The sequence below is a fragment of the Condylura cristata genome, unplaced genomic scaffold (assembly GCF_000260355.1).
Source record: "Condylura cristata isolate star-nosed mole 26May11 unplaced genomic scaffold, ConCri1.0 scaffold00013, whole genome shotgun sequence".
Classification (NCBI taxonomy): Eukaryota; Metazoa; Chordata; class Mammalia; order Eulipotyphla; family Talpidae; genus Condylura; species Condylura cristata.
The window spans coordinates 29,435,673-29,454,870 of record NW_004567114.1 but is presented as its reverse complement, the minus strand read 5'-3'; the positions used below and the strand labels follow the sequence as shown (position 1 = coordinate 29,454,870).

The window sequence follows — 19,198 nt, the reverse complement described above, 5'->3', positions numbered from 1 at the left end:
ATTTATAGAGAATTTTTTAAATTTTGAATAAAAATAACCTGCTTGAGTCCACCTGAGTCAAGCATCCTTCTGAGTCCTGACAGGCAGGAGTTCAGATATTTCCCTGCACCCCATTCCTATGTTCTCGGGGAAATAGTCTTCATTTTTCTTTCCTAGCTGCCTAATTTCTATATGGAAAAGGATTTCTCTAAAAGTATATTTTCTTATCTCCTTAACAATCCTCACTCTTAATGCTACAGTACATATTCCATGCAAAATACATCTTACTCTACACAAAGCACCTTACAGTACACATTAAAACCTTTAAATGACCAGGCCCTCCGTGGTGGTGCAACGGGCACAGCACCATGAAGCTATAGCAGCCACTGCAGCATGAGTTCGATCCCTGGCCAGAGGGGTGACCCACATGGCACAGCAGACCTCTCCTGTCTCACCCGCCACTTCCCTCAGCAGTGTATTTCACTAGATCTGTCCATTCTGCTCCCCACTCTATCTCTGGTAAATCCTGTCACCCTCCCCCTTGCATCTCTGACTTGTACCTCAGTTCTGTATGCATAAATAAATAAATCTTTAAAAAAAATAAACCTTTAAGTCACATCTTTTCCTTTTCCATATTAACCTCATCTCCAATAACCAACCCAAATTTATGGAAAGTACCATCAGTTTACAAATACAATCTAAGGCATGTAGGATGTCAGCACTGAAAGTGGCTTTAAATGGCATTTAATTCAATTCCTGTAGTTCACAATTGAAAGCGTTCAAACCCAGAGAGATATAGACTCTCCAAGTCTTAGACTCTCTATATCTTAGACTCTCTAAGTTGCCCTCAACTTAGTCTACAATCTCTTCATCTCTTAGTCTCACCATCGTGTATTTATTTCCTTTTCTGGGAGAAAGAAATAAGGGCAAAGCCCATAATCTCATCATGGCTTTTATCTGACCGCTGCAGAGGAAGTTAAATGAGTTCATCAACTGGAGGCTATGATACGTGGACTCAGTCTCTACTGCATGATGTTGAGTGACCAGTGTGAGTTCAGTGGCACTGAAACACCTACATGGAGGTCCAAATTTCCCTCATACACATACCACTGGCCACGTGTGCTATCCTTCTAAATGAGCTAAGCTATTTATCTGCTGTTTTATAAGCAACCCCAGTCACTTACAGAAAGTTCTTAGACTGCTTGAGTCATCATCAGCTACTCCTAAAAATTGCAGATTAGCATTATTATGACTGGGTTTTCTGTATAACAATCCAATCTCAGCAATTTTTATATCCATACTTTTTAGTTCTGCTTTGCTTTACCATATGAACACTTAGTTTGCATGGCATACCATCAGGACAGGTTCTGAGTATCATGTACCACGTAGGTGAGGTTGCCTCAGTTTTTCAAGTAAGTAGGCAAGTGGAAATGTTAAAAAAAAAAAAATGGTTTTGGGCCCTCCCTGATGGCGCAGCAGGTTAAAGCACAGCACTAACAAACTAAAGCCACTTCAGCATGAGTTCGATTCCTGCCTGCCCGGGGGTAGATCCACATGGTATGGCAGACCACTCCTGGCCCACCCGCTACTCCCCTCAGCAGTGTACTTTTTCGATCTGCCTGTTCTGCTCCCCACTCTGTCTCTGGTGAATCCTCTCACCCTCCACATCTCTGACCTGTAACCCAGTTTCATATGAATAAATAAATATTTTAAAAAACAAATGGTTTTAAATAAAACAAATACCCAAAGTCCAGCCTTATAATCCTTTAAAATGTGCTGTCTATTTGATTGCTAATGTACTGAATACTTGGTAGTATATTAAAACAAACAAAATACATAGAGATATGGGGGAGAGAGAGGTAAATTATAATTGGACATAAATTATTTATGGGGAAAAATTGCTATAGCATATTTTTATTTTATATATACATTTTTATAGTCATGCATGAAAAAATACAAATTGTAGTCATTTATAATGAGTGGGTTAAACCAAACACAATTTATGTTATTGTTTAACAATGAAGAAAGAACTAAGTATGCAATCATTTCCTTAATAAATCTTTAGAATTTATTAGAAGAGGATTCATAAAAATAAATTAAGATAAAAGGATAATCATATCAGAAAAATTCTATACTGATATTCATATCATAAAAACAAATCACCAGTGTACTAAGGTGTTTCCTAAACAGAAGAAAATTAGTGAATCTGCTAATCTTTGGGAAAAAGAAAAAAATAGTAGAAGCTGAATAATATGGATATATAAATGAAATGGGTTAGGAAACATTACAGGAAGGCATCATTAAGTATTAACTAGGTGAATTAGCAGAGATTGCCCACATCTTGATCTAAAAGAAAAAAAGGCATGCTGTTTTCCACAACAGCTGCAGAACTAAGCTGCAAAAAAATATTCTCTTTCACAAAAGTCCTTTGGTAGTGAATTTCATGAATGTCAGCAGAGTGAGTCAAGCTCACTCATGAATGGACAGAAACAGGAACGAGAGAGCACAAGGACTCTCCTGGGGAAGTGGTGGCTGGGGTCAGGGCTATGGAGTTCACTGGAGGCAGAGACCATGCTGAAACTGAGCAAAGACAAGTCTGAGGCAGGAAGGCAAGATGGTAGACACATGCTGAAATGAAAACAAAGCCTTTCCAGTTGTGCTATCTCAGCAGAAGATTCTTCCACTTGAACACATGTGGGGATAGAGGACGAAGTCTAAGAAAACCCCAGCACGTAAGAAAAATCCCCTGACCTGGCGGACACAGAAAATGTCAAAGGGAATAAAAGGTAACTGGAATGGAGGAGAAGTCAAATAATACATTTTGTCTTAAGATTTGTTTGATATTAATAAGAACCTTTAGACTATGTCCTCATGTAAGTCAGCATAGAGAGTAAAGAAGCGAGGAGTCAGAGCACAAAGGCCATCCGAGAGAAAAGAGATGTAGAAGAGGAGAAAGGATGTAGAACAGGAAGTGCTGCTGTGGAAATTTAAAATTATGCTGAAGAGCATGATCATTTCAGATTATTTTCTCTAAAACAAAGAGGCTATCGTTTACAGGTAGGGATAATTGTTCTTAACTGAATATAGGCCGTTGGTCACCATCAACCTGCTGATAAAACATTTTTCTCAGTTATTGACTTAGATGGTTACAAGTGATACTTTTCTGACACTCAGACAGCACAGACTGATTAGAATCCCACGCAATTAAAACAGGAAATTTTCAGATTTTCAGATCCCTATTCCACCCTCTCTACACACACACATACACCACTAAACCCTGGAATAGGTCTATGGCTGATAACACATATGGACTCTGGGAACACTGTTGGTTTGTGCTTAATTTCCTTGGTGTTATCATAGAAGGAAATTGAAACTAATTAAGACTTATTTATTTATGCATACAGAACTTGGGGTACAGGCCAGAGGTGCAAGGATGGCGAGAGGATTCACAAGAGACAGAGTAGGGATCAGAATAGGCAGATCAATGAAGTACACTGCTGAGGGGAGCAGCAGGAGAGTCAGGAGAGCTCGGCCATGCCATGTGGGTCACCTGGAGGCAGGGATCGAACACACACTGAAGTGGCTGCCCTCACTTGCAGTGCTGCACTGTAACCCACTGAGCCACCAGGTAGGCTCCGAAACCAAATTTTTAAAAGAGATACAGAAGCCATCTTTGGCTGAGCCATCTTAGGCATGTGTGGCAAATAAATTTTAGAATTTTAGGGCTCTTGACAGTTTTAGAATTTTTCATGGCTCTTGACAGTTTTATGTCATCTTCTTGGATTGCTATGAAGGAAACATACCATGAAATTACAAAGGAATTGAAGGCTAAGAAGGAAATTAAAAGACACCTCCTGGGAAAATTCTGGCTACAGAATCTGCACTTGTTAAGAGACATAAAAATAAAAACCAAAATAAGCAGGCAAAAAAAATGTCAAAATTGATTGATGTACAAAGAAAACGTATGCTCAGGTGTTGAAATGAGACCTTGGAGAGTCAGGAAAGAAAAGGACTGAGTTTAAAACCAGGTCTTCATGTTGAAATCATGAAAGAAACTGAAGGAAAGGGGAAGGAGAGAAAAGAAAGAAATTTCAATATAGCAATATAATTGGCAATACATGATGTTAAGAAGGAGTGAACCCAACTCTGATCTAAGTATTGAAAATTTCCAATACAGGTAGATTCAAAAGGTAGATGCCATACGGGAAAGAAAGATAGCTGGTGCTTGCACTGACTAGCCTTTTGCATCTTAGAGACTTTGGGTTGGAAGATAGCAGTTGAAGGAGCTACCACACTCCCAAAGGCAGACAACAGAGGAGTCACCTTGGCTTTCAAAAACAGGAAGCAGGTCAAATTCAATGTGCATTTTCCTGGTGTGTATCTTCAGAAAAGGCCTAATAGAGGCCTCTCTAGTCGTGCAAGTGGTTAAGTCAAAGCACTATGAAGCTATCAGCAGCCACTGCAGCAAGAGTTTGATCCCCACCCAGCTGACCCTAGGAGCAGTAGACCTCTCCTGTCTCACCCACTGCTCCCCTCAGCAGTGTATTTCAGTCATTTTGCCTATTCTGCTTCCCTCTCTGTCTCTGGTGAATCCTCTCACACACATACCACCTCTGGCCTACACTCCAGCTCTTGTATGCATAAAGAAATAATTTTTTTTTTTAAAAGACCTCATGGGGTGGATCCTTATGATGACCATAAGGAATGGTCAAATTCATTAATTCACAAAACAAATTTAGATTGATTATAGCATTTAAAACTGTTCATTAATTCATTAATTCACAAAACAAATTTAGATTGATTATGGCATTAAAAACTGTTCAGAAGTTGGGTATACAGAATCCAAAAATAAAACAAGAACAACACAAGACAGGCAAAACTTCTACTCTATGGAGTTTACATTCTGAAGAGAAAGAAAAACTGTAAATATAACACTGGGACCTGGTAAATACATAAGAAAAGGGTAAAAGGGCATAGGATAACGGTGACTGGTACTGAGGTTGTTTGCTATATAGTTCCTTAGTATTCACGCTTTCTGACATGATCCAGTGTCAATCTGACAGTAGGACATGTATTTTTGTGCCCTTTTGAAGATCACCCTATATACAGGAACACCATCAAGATACTTCATATCCAAACATGCAGGCTAAATTCTAGAGATTCTTGTCATTGTCAAACAGACTTATATCTGCCAATCCTTACATTCTCTCAAGTAGATTTATGGTTAACCTAGTGTGTTTATAATGGACCTTAGATTTATAAACCACTTCACCAGCTTTAATTTTAAAAACCTGCATAAAACTGCATCCTGTATCCTGAATTCAGTAATTCATTTATTAAGTAAAATGTTTTCTAAATTATGTATCTCACGTCCGATCTGTCTGCATTTTTAGAATTTAATGCATTGCCAAGAAAACCAATGGACTGTGCCAGATGCTGCCTGTCTACTTGCTATTCTCCCTTGGAAAAAGCTATGTCAGGTACAACACTGTGAATAGAATTAAGTCCCTGAGTTCCCATTCTGATTTTCATAACACTCTATTCACACTATTGTCCCTGTGTTGATATCTTCTAAAAAGTAAAATGTATTCTTTTGCAATTCTCTCTTCCCAGGCTAACTAGAAACTAAACCAATGCAAGTGACATGGATTAAACACCTTCTGAAGACAGAATGGTTTCACTTTCATCTGCCTGAAAAACTGCCACAATAAAGCAAATCAAATAAAACCTTTTTCAGAAGGTACTTACAGCCAACCATCATCATGGCCACCGAAAACATCTTCTCCACATCTGTGGTAGGAGCAATGTTTCCAAATCCTATGGTTGTAAGGCTTGTCATGGTAAAGTAGAGAGAGGACACGTACAGTGAATCCTTGCTGGGGCCGCCTTCCCAGGTCCCTGCACTGGTGTTGTATCGGTACGGAGTCCCAATGCTCAGGGCCAGCTGGTAGAGCCAGCTGTCTATCTGGATGGTGTTCGTGACTTCGTCGATGACCTCGTAGTCCCCGATGCTGTACCAGATACAAGCCAGCCAGTGGGCAACGAGACCAAACACACACACCAGGAGCACGAGGACAGCCGCTCCATACTCCAGGTAATGGTCCAATTTCCTAGCGACGCGACCCAGTCGCAAGAGACGCACCACTTTTAAAGAACTGAAGAGACTGCTGATTCCCTGAATAAAATAAAAGAAAGGGCAGGACATTTTCAGGAAAGAAAATACTTAGGAAACAAAACAATAACTCATGTCATGAACTTTATCACCCACTTATATTCTAAGAGCCGACAGTGAAAAAGGAAATCAGATTCCTTCCCACTCTGAAATATTGGTGAACTATTACATAAAACAACCTTTTCATTCGGGAAAACCTAGTTTAGCTCCTAAGCATAAAGTAAGTATCACAGGCCCTCCCTGGTGGCGCAGCGGGTTAAAGCACAGCACTAAGAAGCTAAAGTCACTTCCTCATGAGTTCAATCCCCGCCTGCCCCGGGGAGAGATCCACATGGCACAGCAGACCTCTCCTGGCCTGCCCGCTGCTCCCCTCAGCAGTGTACTTCGTAGATCGGCCTGTTCTGATCCCCACTCTGCCCCTGGTGAGTCCTCTCACCCTCCGCATCTCTGGCCTGTACCCCAGCTCTGTATAAATAAATAAATAAATCTTCAAAAAAAAAAGTATCACATAGAAAAACTAAAGAAGGAAACTTTAGTATGTACTGCTTAAAAGCAATATATAGAGTAGAGAAATAGGGTGGTACATGCAGATCTTTTACTTCTTCTATAAACCTTTCTGACTACTCTAAAAGACTCAATTATAAAACTTTATAATAGGTAGAAATGGCAGAACTTCTGAAAAAAGAATCCCAATCTTACTCTGAAGCAAACAGGAAAAACTTTGGTGCATGTGAGAAGGAGTACATGTCTTTGCTGGCTACACTACCTGCTGGCACATGACAAGCATTAAATCTGGAGAGCTCTGGAAAAGTGAAAAGAGCTCAGCCTGGAGCGGAATATAATATAACTTACTAAATCCTCCCACCCCATAGCAATAGTCATAGATAAGAATGCCATAAGCAAACAGCAGCAAGAAAATTTATATCTTGTTGAGATGTTTCAAACACTAAACACAGCACCATCCAAATGGAAAAAGCATAGAATTTCTTCAATATGAAGGTCTCAGAATTACTTTTTTTGGAAGGATATAATAAACCACCCGGGAAACAGTCCTGATGCTGGGAGGTAAGACAGAACAGTGATCTTGGACACCTTTCAGCTGATCATCACCTCCAAGTCGCATGGAGTCCATGACTTCCTTCATGCTAATTCTGTCTCCCAGAGGGGAATCTATCAGAACTAACTTTGAGCTAAATTCTGACCAACAGAAGGAAATGGTTGGTGTAGTGGAACAGATGTTATATTAATATGACTCTAATTATGGTATCATAAAATTCCTGACAAGGTGAAAAAGGTTAAAAATGCATTTGATGGTTCTATCTATATGGTAATGCGGGGGTTGGAGGGGGGGTGTTTGTGGAGAGAAACACAGGAGACCTCCTGAAAGTGGAAGAGCAGCAGGAGTGCCCAGACAGGTTTCTGTCTCAACCTGGATGTCTGTGTAAGCCTGGCTTCATTTCCATTCCTACACTCAAATGTCGCAGCATATATACAGTCTTAAAATAAATTTTCATTTCATTGGAACGCTCAGAGGGGGTAAGGTATTAAACTTTTGGCAGTTCAAAAGAGCAGCATTAATAAAATTCAAAAGATGAATTGACACAATTCAGTGACGTGAGATGTTGAAAGGTGAAAAGATTCAACAGAGTTTGGAAGCTCTCGAAATGAAACTATGCAATCGTGAACAATAAAGGCAACAGTAAGCACTGATTGAGCATGTCTCTGGCTGGACTCTGAGTTGGGCCCTGGGGTCATTAAGATAAATATGCCTAGCTTGGTTCTAAAGAAACCTAGCCAACGGCAAGAAAAATTCAAATAGAGTAAAATTCAAAAATAAATAGCAGTATTGTTATAGATGCTATTTTTTGGTTAACTCAAAATTTTAAAGTAACTTCTGTTTAAATATTGCAGAGAAAAATCATTTCTACCAGCATTCTTTTCTCTAAAAAAAGAAAGAAGGCAAAACAAAAAGGAAAGTTTGATCTCCATTCCAACTAAAACACAGTCACAAATCTCAGTCAGATGCTAACAATTAAAGGCTACTAGAATTAACCCCAAATGTGAAAAAAAGCACATGATGGCACAGGGGTGAATTGGTGGTGAGGCCATGGGAGTTACAATCGAGATGAAAAAATGCACAAAATGAAAAATGATGTTAAATAAATAAAGAAAGAAAAAGGAATTAACCCCAAATGGTAGAAAAGCCTCTGCCTTAGGCAGAACTCTTCCAAAAGGATGACTGCACCACCCTCCAGAGACATCTGTTCACCTCTCCACTCAACCAAAGCAAACATATTCTGTAGCCATATCGATCACCACTTAAATATTACAAATGACTTTCCAAGCATTGCAAGTTTCCCCGTGATGAATTCCATTACACCCCTTTCTCCCGGGCTTTCGCCAGCTCCCTGGCAGATATCTCCAAAATCATTTTCTCCATGTTTCTATAATATATTAGGATTCTCATCATGATCACTCTTTGTCCCCTTGTGGTTGATTGACTGAATTTCCATGTTTCAACAAGCTTCTATAAATGGATGATTCACAGGTCTACTTCTCCACACAAAACTGTCTCCTGAGTTCCTGATACAGTACTTAACACCTATGAGCCATCTCCATTTAGATATCCCAGAGGTGTTCAGAAGGTAAGGTCCAAAATGGAACCTTTTGCTTCTTCTGAATGAGTCCTCCATCTGCTGCTCTCCTCAGGGATAAATGACATTATTATCTCAGATGATATAATACAGTATCTCAGACAATATCTCAGCTGTCATATCTGGGGCTGAGCCTCATCTCCCCCCTTTTCCTGCAGCCTCAGACCAGCAATCACGTGCTTAGGCTCTCTCAATTCAAAGTGCCTGAGTAAGTGTTCCAAATATATCCCAATAAACCTCTCCAAAATTTGCCTTCCTTCGAGTCCCAAGGTCAAGCCTTGTTTATGATCTCATAATTTTTTTGTTTTATGACAAGAATTGCCTCTTCATCAGCCACCCTACCTCTATTCTCACACTCTAATTCACAGGTCACAGTATAGAGGCTACCAGCATGCTGATTTTTATGTAACATATATTTAATCACATCCCTCTGTGATCAAAAATCTTCATTTTATTTAAAGGATTATTTATTTGCGCATACAAGAGCTGGGGCATGGGCCAGAGGTGTAAGGGGTGAGGAGAGGATTTATCTGAGACAGAGTGGGTAGTAGATCAGGCAGATTGACTGAAATACACTGCTGAGGGGAGCAGCAGACAGATCAGGAGAGGTCTGTTTGCCATGTGGATCACTTTCCTGGCTGGGGATGGAACTCATGCTGCAGTGGATAGCTTCATAGCACTGCACTTTAACCAGCTGCACTACCAGGGAGGGCCCTCTGATCTAAGGTCTTTAATGGTGATTAGTTAACTATTGGCTTAACTACCAGCCCCTACTATGGCACACAGAGCCCTCAGGACCTGCTACCTGCTTACCTGGTCAGCATCTCTCCCCCCAACTCTTCCTCATGCTCTCTGGGCTCCACTCATCTTGGCTTAATTCCCAAAGCACAATGCTGCTTTATGTCACATTGTAAGTTGCTCCTTCTGCTTAAAGGGTTCTTCCTCTCCCCCACCCTGTTCACACCCCCCACCTACCACCACCATCTTGGTGGCCGAGGTAAACATTCCCTACTCCAATGGTTATTTCCCTGACAGCTTCCCCACCCCAACATCCGCACTCCCATACTCTCTCCTTCTCCCCCATCATCAGTGACCTTCCCTGGTATCATACACACCACTTTGCAGATCTGTTAACAGTTTTTACAGTTCATAAATGAGCATGTGTGACATCCAGGAAACTCAAAACCTCTTAAGAAGTACAGTTAGTATATTTAGTGTTAATTACAAAGTTTGTCATATAGTAAGCCATATTCAATTGTAGGACCAAAAAAAGTCTTTTAACAAAGAAAAAGGTAGGTGAGGTTAACTTGGAGAGCTGTCACCAGTACTAAACTAAACGTGATTGAAGAGCATAATGTAGGCAACAAGGCAGATAATGTGACTTTGGGTTGCACTCATAGAATTATGGCATCGAATGTGAAAGCGAAATTATGCTTAGTTTCTCCCCTTTCCAGAACACACTTGTAGGTGATACACAGAATATATTCAAAAGAGGAATGGAATAGGAAAAGCAAATGGAAATGGAAAAAAGGAGACTGGGACAGAGCTCAAAGACACAGGACAGGAGGGTTGAGCTCATGCTGCATAACCTAAAGTAGGTGACATGAATCACAGTTGGACCTACAGGGATGGGAGGACACAACAAAAATTCTAACAAACATGTTCACCAAGCAAACCATCCAGAGGGCAAGGTCAGCCATGGCTACTTGGAAAAGACAAACAAGGTGATGATGATATTCTCCGAGTTTTATATATAAAATTTAATCTTCTTAACAATCCTATTTGGTAGGTTTCATTACTAAAACATAGCCCAGAAAGGTGAAGGAATTGGACTGTGTTCATGCAGCTACTAAAAGAAGACCCAAAGACAAGCAGTTGAACTCCAGTCCTCTTGTTTCTACTCACTACCTGTCTCACTCTGAGGTTCACTGTATCTAAGTATAATATATAATTTAATAACTTAGCACTTCAGTGCCTCAATGCTAGCTGAAATCTAGGTATTTTCTAGATCACACCCACCAGGCATGGCAGTGGCCCACAATGCAGCCTCTGGAGACCTTAGATGTCTACTTAGTTCTGGACCAACCCATTTCATCCTCACCATAGCAGGATTTCAACCTCCATTGGTCATATAAAGACTCTGAAAGCCACTCAGGTTACAATACTTGTTTCAAGCCATACAAGGCAGGAATGGACACATCACTCAGACCTACTCCTTTGGATTCTTAGTGTATTTCCCATCAGAACTAAGTACTACTGAGCCATATCATCAACCAAATAATCACTGTTATATTAATCTTCCTATAAAACAAGATTGATCACATTCTACAGGGTCTTATAGACATTAGACTAAATACCTTCTGTCTTCAGAAGGTCTCTGAAATTCACAGTCCTATCTCTGTCAACTACTTTCTTTACATAGAAATAGGACTCAGGTCAAACCAAACTACTTTTTGCGCCCAAACATAATCCTAAGGTTTAAACTTGAATTTGTCCACAATATTCCCTTTATGTATTAGAAAGCCAAAAACTGTTATTTTATATTAGTAACACCCAAGTGGGCAAATCTGACTTATCTGAATTTTTTTTTTTCAGTCTCATTCTCTTGTATCACTGATTATGATTTCTGGCAATCATGAAAGGACTAAAAGTGAGATGACTTGGTTTGAAAATAGGAGGTACTTAAAACTGGAAACAGTTCAAGTGTCCATCTCCAATAAAATGGATATATTATCACACACTCACTTAATGAAGTACTATCCAAAAATAAACACAAACAGACTAGAACTGTATGCAAAGGGAGTAATGAATCTAAAAAGTGTCATATTGAGCAAAGAGATCAGACATAAATTAATTTATACTGAAATTCCACTTAAAAAGAGTTTATAAACAAATGGAACTGAGAGTGTTGGGTGGGATCAAAGTGGGGAGGGGCCCCAATGGTCTATGGTAAAGGGAAACAGGTGCTCAGTGGTGGGTGGGGTCTGGTGATGCACATCTGAGGAGGTGTGATCCCATTCCCTGAATCCTATATAGTGTATTAGACAGTAATGTCAAATGTAAACCAGTGCTATTTCAATAATTAAAAAAAAAAACTTTTTAATACTGGATCTCTTTGGTGGGGAGGGGAAGTCACCATGAGAGAGAAGCACAACGGGACTTGGAGGATATGGCAATATTCTTTCTTAATATGGCTAGTAACTAATATATATGTGCACTTTATAAAAACTCCTTGATTGCTACACATAAGTTTGGTGTAATTCTCTTTAAGGATGTTATATTTAAATATTAAGAAAAAAATCACAGCTTTGTTGTTAGGTTAGCATTTCACCAGAGTACACAGTGCAGGCGAATGATCTCTCCCACATTATCTGTCAGCAGCATTATATTCAGCAGTCTATGTAAAATAAGAGACTTTCTCCTTTTACAGCTCACACTTGTAACCTTTAGATTGGGCTACAAATTGCATTTCATTTCCTCTTGGAAATTATTTTACCCAAATGGTAACACCGGACACTTCTAGAAGCAAATCCTCAAAAAATGTCCTCCTTTTGAACTACCATCATTTTTATAACAACTTGATTCTTCACTCTCCCCCAGTTTTATCTGCTTATTCTTTTTCTGCTTCATTTCACTCCACACTGTCCAATACTTCTGAGCCCATCTCTACCCTCCAGTGACTTTCTGCCTCTATCCAAGCTTCTGAGCAACTAACATGCAAGTCCTTGGGGTTCCAAAGGAGGCAGAAAACACCAATAACATTAAATGCATCATGAACACGGCTGGGTTAATGGGGAACTTTCAGCCATCAGTATAGCCCCTTTCTAAACAATCCCCTTTACTTGCCAAGCCCCTCAAGCCATAGTAGCCTGGAAAAAAATCCAGGAGAGATCTCTGTGTTACTAACTCTTCAAGATCTGTGTGTGTGTGTGGATTCCCACCTTTTTTTTTTTTTAAGTTTTTTTTTTAAGTTTGATTTATTTATTCGTACAGAATGGGGGTACAGGTCAGAGATGCGGAGGGTGAGAGGATTCACGAGGGACAGAGTGGGGAGCAGAACAGGTAGATCGACGAAGTACACTGCTGAGGGGAGCAGCGGGAGGGTCAGGAGAGGTCTGCCGCACCATGTGGTCACCTCCGGGGCAGGTGGGGATTGAACTCATGCTGAGGTGGCTTTAGCTTCTTAGTGCTGTGCTTTAACCTGCTGCGCCACTAGGGAGGGCCTGGATTCCCACCTTTAGGAGATGTGGGATGTTACTAGCACAAAAATACTTACTTACAAGAATAAAGTCATTTAAAATTCAAATCACTTCTCTCATTTGATCACCACTAATGACAGCAGACAGATAGTTCTGCCAATATCTTTTCTACCTTCTTCCTTTCTGGCTTTATAAACAGAAAAGGGATGATTAAAGAATTTTCTTTCTTGTTCAAGGACACATGAAATTGAGAGGAGGTGAGAGAGTGGGAATATAGATTTTTAATATACAATTTCATGGCTTTTCCCCTACATCTTACATTCTCATACATAGGATATCATAGTAGTTTGAAAAAAAAAAAATTTGGTCATTTCCTCATTTCCCTCACTGTCTGCACACCCCTTCGCAATATGACCTTGCACCTTTCCCATCAAGACACAGGTTTTATTTACCCATCGCTTGATCTGGGTTGGACCAATCACCTGCTTTGATCAAAACAATGTGATGTAAGTGATGCTACATAGACACTACACCTAACCTATGGAGTTACAGTCCTGTAATCACAGTCTTCGAACCAAGCCCAGTTGCCAAGTAAAGAAGATGGGAGATGGGAGACCACAAGAAAAGCCATTGAGTCATCCATCCAAGCCATCACAGATCAGATGCATAGACAAGCTTAGCTAAGGCTGAGCTAAGATAAACCACACCTAGCGCAAGTCAGTAGTAACACCAAGTTAGGTTATAGATTTATGACTTTTAAAAAATGGTTGTTATTACCCACAAATTTTTGGAGTTGTTTGTTATGCAGGAAAAAAGGGGTAGTAGTTTCAAATGAGGGAAAAGCACATGTATGGTTATATGCATAGAGTGCCATACCTTTGTGACTTAGCATAGGGGAACAGAGATACTTACTTGATGAGAGGCCCTGTTTTTCAAGTAGGTGGAATGTAGGTATGTAAAATAAACTTGAATATACAATTATAAGGTATATTCTTACCTTTTGAGAAATGTGTCACTATTTTGCTTTGCAAGGGTATTTCCAGTGAAAATTCCAGGAGAACTGAGAACTCATTATTACTTCATACATCTCTGAGCTTTTTCTTACATTCAACTCACCTAAATGCCATCATTCTAACTTCAACATCCAGATTGGGATAACCCTCCCAATAATGGCCTAAGAGTTTTATCACCAATTTATCTCCAACAACCTTTCCACTTCTCTTCAGATACCTACTTCCTTGGTCATAATATATAACTATGTAATAATTTATATTCCCATATATAATTTCCTATATACTTAAATTATGTGCTGCTCTGAAGACTTGAATTGAAACATTTGCTATCCTCTTCTCCACTGAGTCAAATGATCTAATTAAGTGAACTGCAATAACAGTTTAAACTTATTGAACCTCCAATCCACTTTCCCCAAACTATTCACCCTCTTGGATCTCTACTTTCTTAGGTAGCCCTTAAATTTCAATAACACCATATATCCTATTTATTATATGCTATCAAAATCTAAATTCTGGCTAAATTATCAGTTTTCTTCATTTCTGTGTTAAGAACTGCTCAAAAAGCCATACAGTAAGGTATACTGATTCCACTATAAATTGATCATCTTCAATCTCAAAGCATCTCCCAACTACCTAGGAATTTCATTATTTTTCTTATGAACTCATCTACTTACTATATTTCAAATTTACTCTGCTCAAAACTCCACCCACTCCCTTCTCCTACATCTTTCTGATAGACATTTAAATATTTCATATCTCTCCCATTTAAAAAGATTGTTACTCTTTATCCCTGGTCCTCTTCTAATACCTAAGTAGATATAAGTACTAGCCATCTAGTGCTTTGCACATTAAGCAAGTCAGACACCCAGCAATATTCTCAACACCCCTTGCTGACATCCCCTATATGCAACCTATCTTAAAATTCTATTAACTTTAATTCCTAAGTATCTCTCAAATGTATCCACTCCTTTCCATCTATACTCTCACCACCTTAAACTATGCTACTAACACCTTTCTCCTTGAGCTGTAGAAATGATTAGTTTCAAGGCGTTTACCTGACTTCATTCAATCTATTATGAACTCTATATAAGAAGTTCCTTTTCAAAATTGCACCTAGTTTAAAATCATATGAAGCTCCCCAATGTTATAAACCCTGCTTTGGTTTAAAATCTCTATGGTCTGGCCCCTATTTACCACTCTAACCTTGTCTTTCAACTTTTAAGCTCTTTTCCCATCCAATTTTCAGTTCTTTAAATGAGCTACATTCCTTCAAACATAGGTTTTGTGAACTTGCTATTTTTTATGCCTCTGTGCCTAGGTAGCTCCATCTCTGATCAACTGTTGCTTCCTTAGGAAACTTTCATGTGTGTGTACCATGTAACCTCACTTCATGATGTTTGTATGCTTGTGACTGTATCCTTATATTATGCTTTTTTCATTCTTTTATTCCTAGCATACTACCTGGCACTCTCTGGAATATAGCAAATACCAAATATTTATTGAAAGAATAATTGATTTTTAAAAAAATAACCAAAGCATATACCTCTCAAAATAATTTCTAACATCTCTAGTACTAATGTTATAAGTAGTAATTAATAGTTATTTAATCTTCACAGGTACCATATCAAACAACTCTTTAGAAAGCATGGAACAATGATAAACTGTTTCATAAGCCTTGGGTTCTTATTCTAAATAGATTTTATACATGAATAACTATAGAGTTCACTTCCTTTTGTAGAACACAATTTAACGACTGAAAGAAAATCACAAATTACATTTTTTATCTGAACCTCTAACCAGAAAAACAAGCTCCTTTACCTCCTTCCTTTTAGAATTCAATTCTCCAAAGCATGCTACCACAAGATGTCCATGGGGAAATAATCCTAATTACTTCATGCATTAGTTGGCAGGCATCAGTAGACAATCTGAATTTAAATAACTTGTACATGCCACCTGTTTTAACCTACTTATATCCTTATCAAGGCAGCAGTTAATAAATAACAGACAGGTAGAAGGTATAGATAGATAGACAGACAGATAGATAGATAAAAAAGAATAGACATCTCCATCAGTAATATCAATAATGTACTAATGTTTTAAATGTTTCTTGTAGAAAATCTCTATTTATAAGCCAAAAATGTCTTTCTCAAGGACTTGGGAGTCATCCATTTGAAATGTAATCATTAAGAAAGAGAGCACCACTGTACCCCAGTTCCTGTAGAAGGGTAGGAACCTAGCTTGTAGATATACCAATTAGCAAACACATGACCAAATCACAGTAACCAACCTCCCTGTCTTCCCTTCAGTAGGCTTGAAACACCAGTTTAATAGTTCTGAACAAGTTCTTCCTTGCCATTTTTAACAATTGTCTCATGCAATTTCTCTTTGGCATTTCCTCAAATATAGAGAAAGATCTGTCTGCCTGTTCACTTCTAGATTCTGAAATATTTAAAGTACAGAAATAATCCAATATATATTTCTTGTGAGACTGGATGGATGAAATTAAGCAAGATTTTTTTTTCATTTAAATAATTAAGGAGATAAAATCTTTCTTGGGCCAATACTATACATTGTTTGACATATTCGCACATTTCAGATGTCAATTTAAGTACATAGCTACACTAAAGAGCAGAAGTGATCAGTGCTAGTGATAAACTTTACCATACACAAGGACAGGTTTTTGTATATGGAGATTTTATTTGCTAAATATAATTACTTTCTTTGCCTATATACATGGAATCAAGTAGATGTGTTGTTATTAAACTTAAATTGCTGAACTCACAAGAAGTACAATTGACTGTAAAATTCCAACAGAACTATGTCTGAGTAAAAATTCTGCTAGTCTAATAATTTATAATTATCATAAAATAGTTGCTATACAAGCCCCTGTCATCTAGACCTCTTCATTCACTGTGAACAAAACAATTGCACTACTTACAATACAAAAATGCAAATGAAAGTTTTATAGTATGGTCATTCATGACTCAGTCCCAAACAAAAACAAACAACAGTGAAAAGTAGCATCCTATGGAAAATTGCCCTAAGCAGTTTGATTGTATAGTCCATATTCTGTCTGTAATACTAAGCAAGAAAACTTTCAGATTCCCAAGACCACAGAGACCACACTTGTTCTGAGGACTCAGGGGAAACAAGGCAGACATCACTGCTTCTCAGTCGGGCACCTTCAGTAGGCACACCCTTCCACCGTGGGACCACGTAGAAGTCCAGGAAACAGTCCAGAGGGACTTTCCCTCATGGAACAACTGAGAGGTGAATGACTGAGACTCAAATAGCAACTACTGGAACCACTTTGACTTAAAAGCATTGAGAACTGAAATTGTCTAATACAATCAATTTAGACACTCAGAACTAGAACACCTACTGACTCTGTTAACATGGAGCTGTGCTCTTCATCTGTTTTCCTTAGCTTATAATTTCTGTACCAAAAGTTTTCAAGAACTGTCCTGCCCAGGCAAATAGTTTGATTTTTCATTCAAGAATCTTCCCAATTTAACTCTTTAACAGAAAGTATCAAAAGTTTTTTTTGTTCTAATATTCTTTGAATTTATTTCCCTCAAAATCCTCATCTTGATGTTTGTACCTATCCTAGGCCATTTTATCATGATAATTGAAACTTGCCCAGTCCTAAACTCAACTCTTTGTTCTGTCAATGGGTTGTATTGCTACTGTTTGGAAACTCACCTTGTGACATTTAACCATGTTCCATCTAGCCATCTACCTACAACCATAGCACAAATCTAGCCATTAAGAGTCCCAAAAAGGCTATGGCCAGACTTGCATCACCCCAAGAACCATGAAACTACAGTGTCCTCATGGAGTTATTTACAGTTCATTGAAAGTTCTATTCAGTAAGATGCAATTTACAGAGCAGTGGTCTTATTAAAATATAAGTAACATTACCTAGAATCACTGATAACATATTTTTTACCATTTCTCAGGAAAATAAGACAGTTGACCAAAAGTAAAATTCTCATGTAGGAGAAGTGGTTTTATTAACCTTTTACCTACAATGTCTAAAGGACTTCTTAAAGATGACAAATAGCAATATCAAGATATACTAGCTCCTTATGAGCTAGTATGTGCTATATGAAGACATAGATGAAATCACTGATGAAATAAAACAATAAAAATACAAAAAAGGAGATGGGATGGAAGAAGAATGAAAAGTTATATATCCTCAACCACAGGGATAATTAATGTGCAGAAAGAGTAAAGAAAAATTTCTACGCAAGTGCTCAGGAGTATGTAAAAAAAAAATGTAAATAGTGATGGTATAAAAATTGCAATATATTTTGTCCTTCTTTGCCTTTATATCAAGATCATTCCTTAATGTTTAACAACAGGAAGCATTCATCATGATTGAAGATTAGCACAGATAAAAATTTCTTTTTGTGTAAGCAACAAAATCAAGTAAAGAAATATTGCTGTCACCTTATTGCTTCCTGTCCTTCCAGAGTCAGTTCTTTCAGCTGGACAGACTGCTTTGTAACTGGAAAATTCATGCAAAGGAATATATCCCTATAACTTCACCAAATTGTTTACATACAAGAATGTTTAGGCCCTCCCTTGTGGTGCAGTGGGTTAAAGCACAGCCTTGCAAGTGAGCCACAGCAACTTCAATGCTAGTTCAATACCTGGCACCGGAGGTGACCACATGGCATAGAAGACCTCCCCTGACCCACCCGCTGCTCCTCTCATCAGTGTACTTCATCCATCTGCCTGGTCTGCTTCCCACTCTGTCTCTGGTGAGTCCTCTCACCACCCCTGCACCTCTGGCCTTTACCCTAGTTCTGTATGCATAAAAAAAAAAGAATGTTTATATTTAAATCTGCATATACTACCCAACCTCTATCACATATTTTACCACCCAGCCCACCTGGAAAAGAACTTGATTCCAGGCCAAACTGGAACTTTTAGCTGATGCTCACCCATTCTCCAAATCCTTTCTCCATCTCTTCCCTCATACTGATTGCGTTTTTACTCACCCCCTTAATAGTTGCTAAGCAAACTTTCTTTCCTCTAGAAGGTACGTATAATGGGTTCAGTGCCTTGCCTTTTCTACCTTTGTATCAATTAGTTCAAAAAGCTGTGTGCTCCCCATCTTCAAACAACTAGCAACAACAAATGTTGGCGAGGATGTGGAGAAAAAGGAACTCTCCT

At 38.7% G+C, this 19,198-nt stretch overlaps 1 protein-coding gene across 1 annotated transcript in view; it reads right to left on the bottom strand.

The window, feature by feature from the left end:
- The window catches only part of KCNH5 (potassium channel, voltage gated eag related subfamily H, member 5), a 258,103-nt gene that overhangs the window by 168,923 nt on the left and 69,982 nt on the right, over positions 1 to 19,198 (bottom strand). Inside the window, exon 7 of the mRNA XM_004681802.2 lies at positions 5,728 to 6,154. Within this exon, the coding sequence (XP_004681859.1) occupies positions 5,728 to 6,154 (427 nt within the window). The remainder of the gene's footprint in view (positions 1 to 5,727; positions 6,155 to 19,198) is intronic.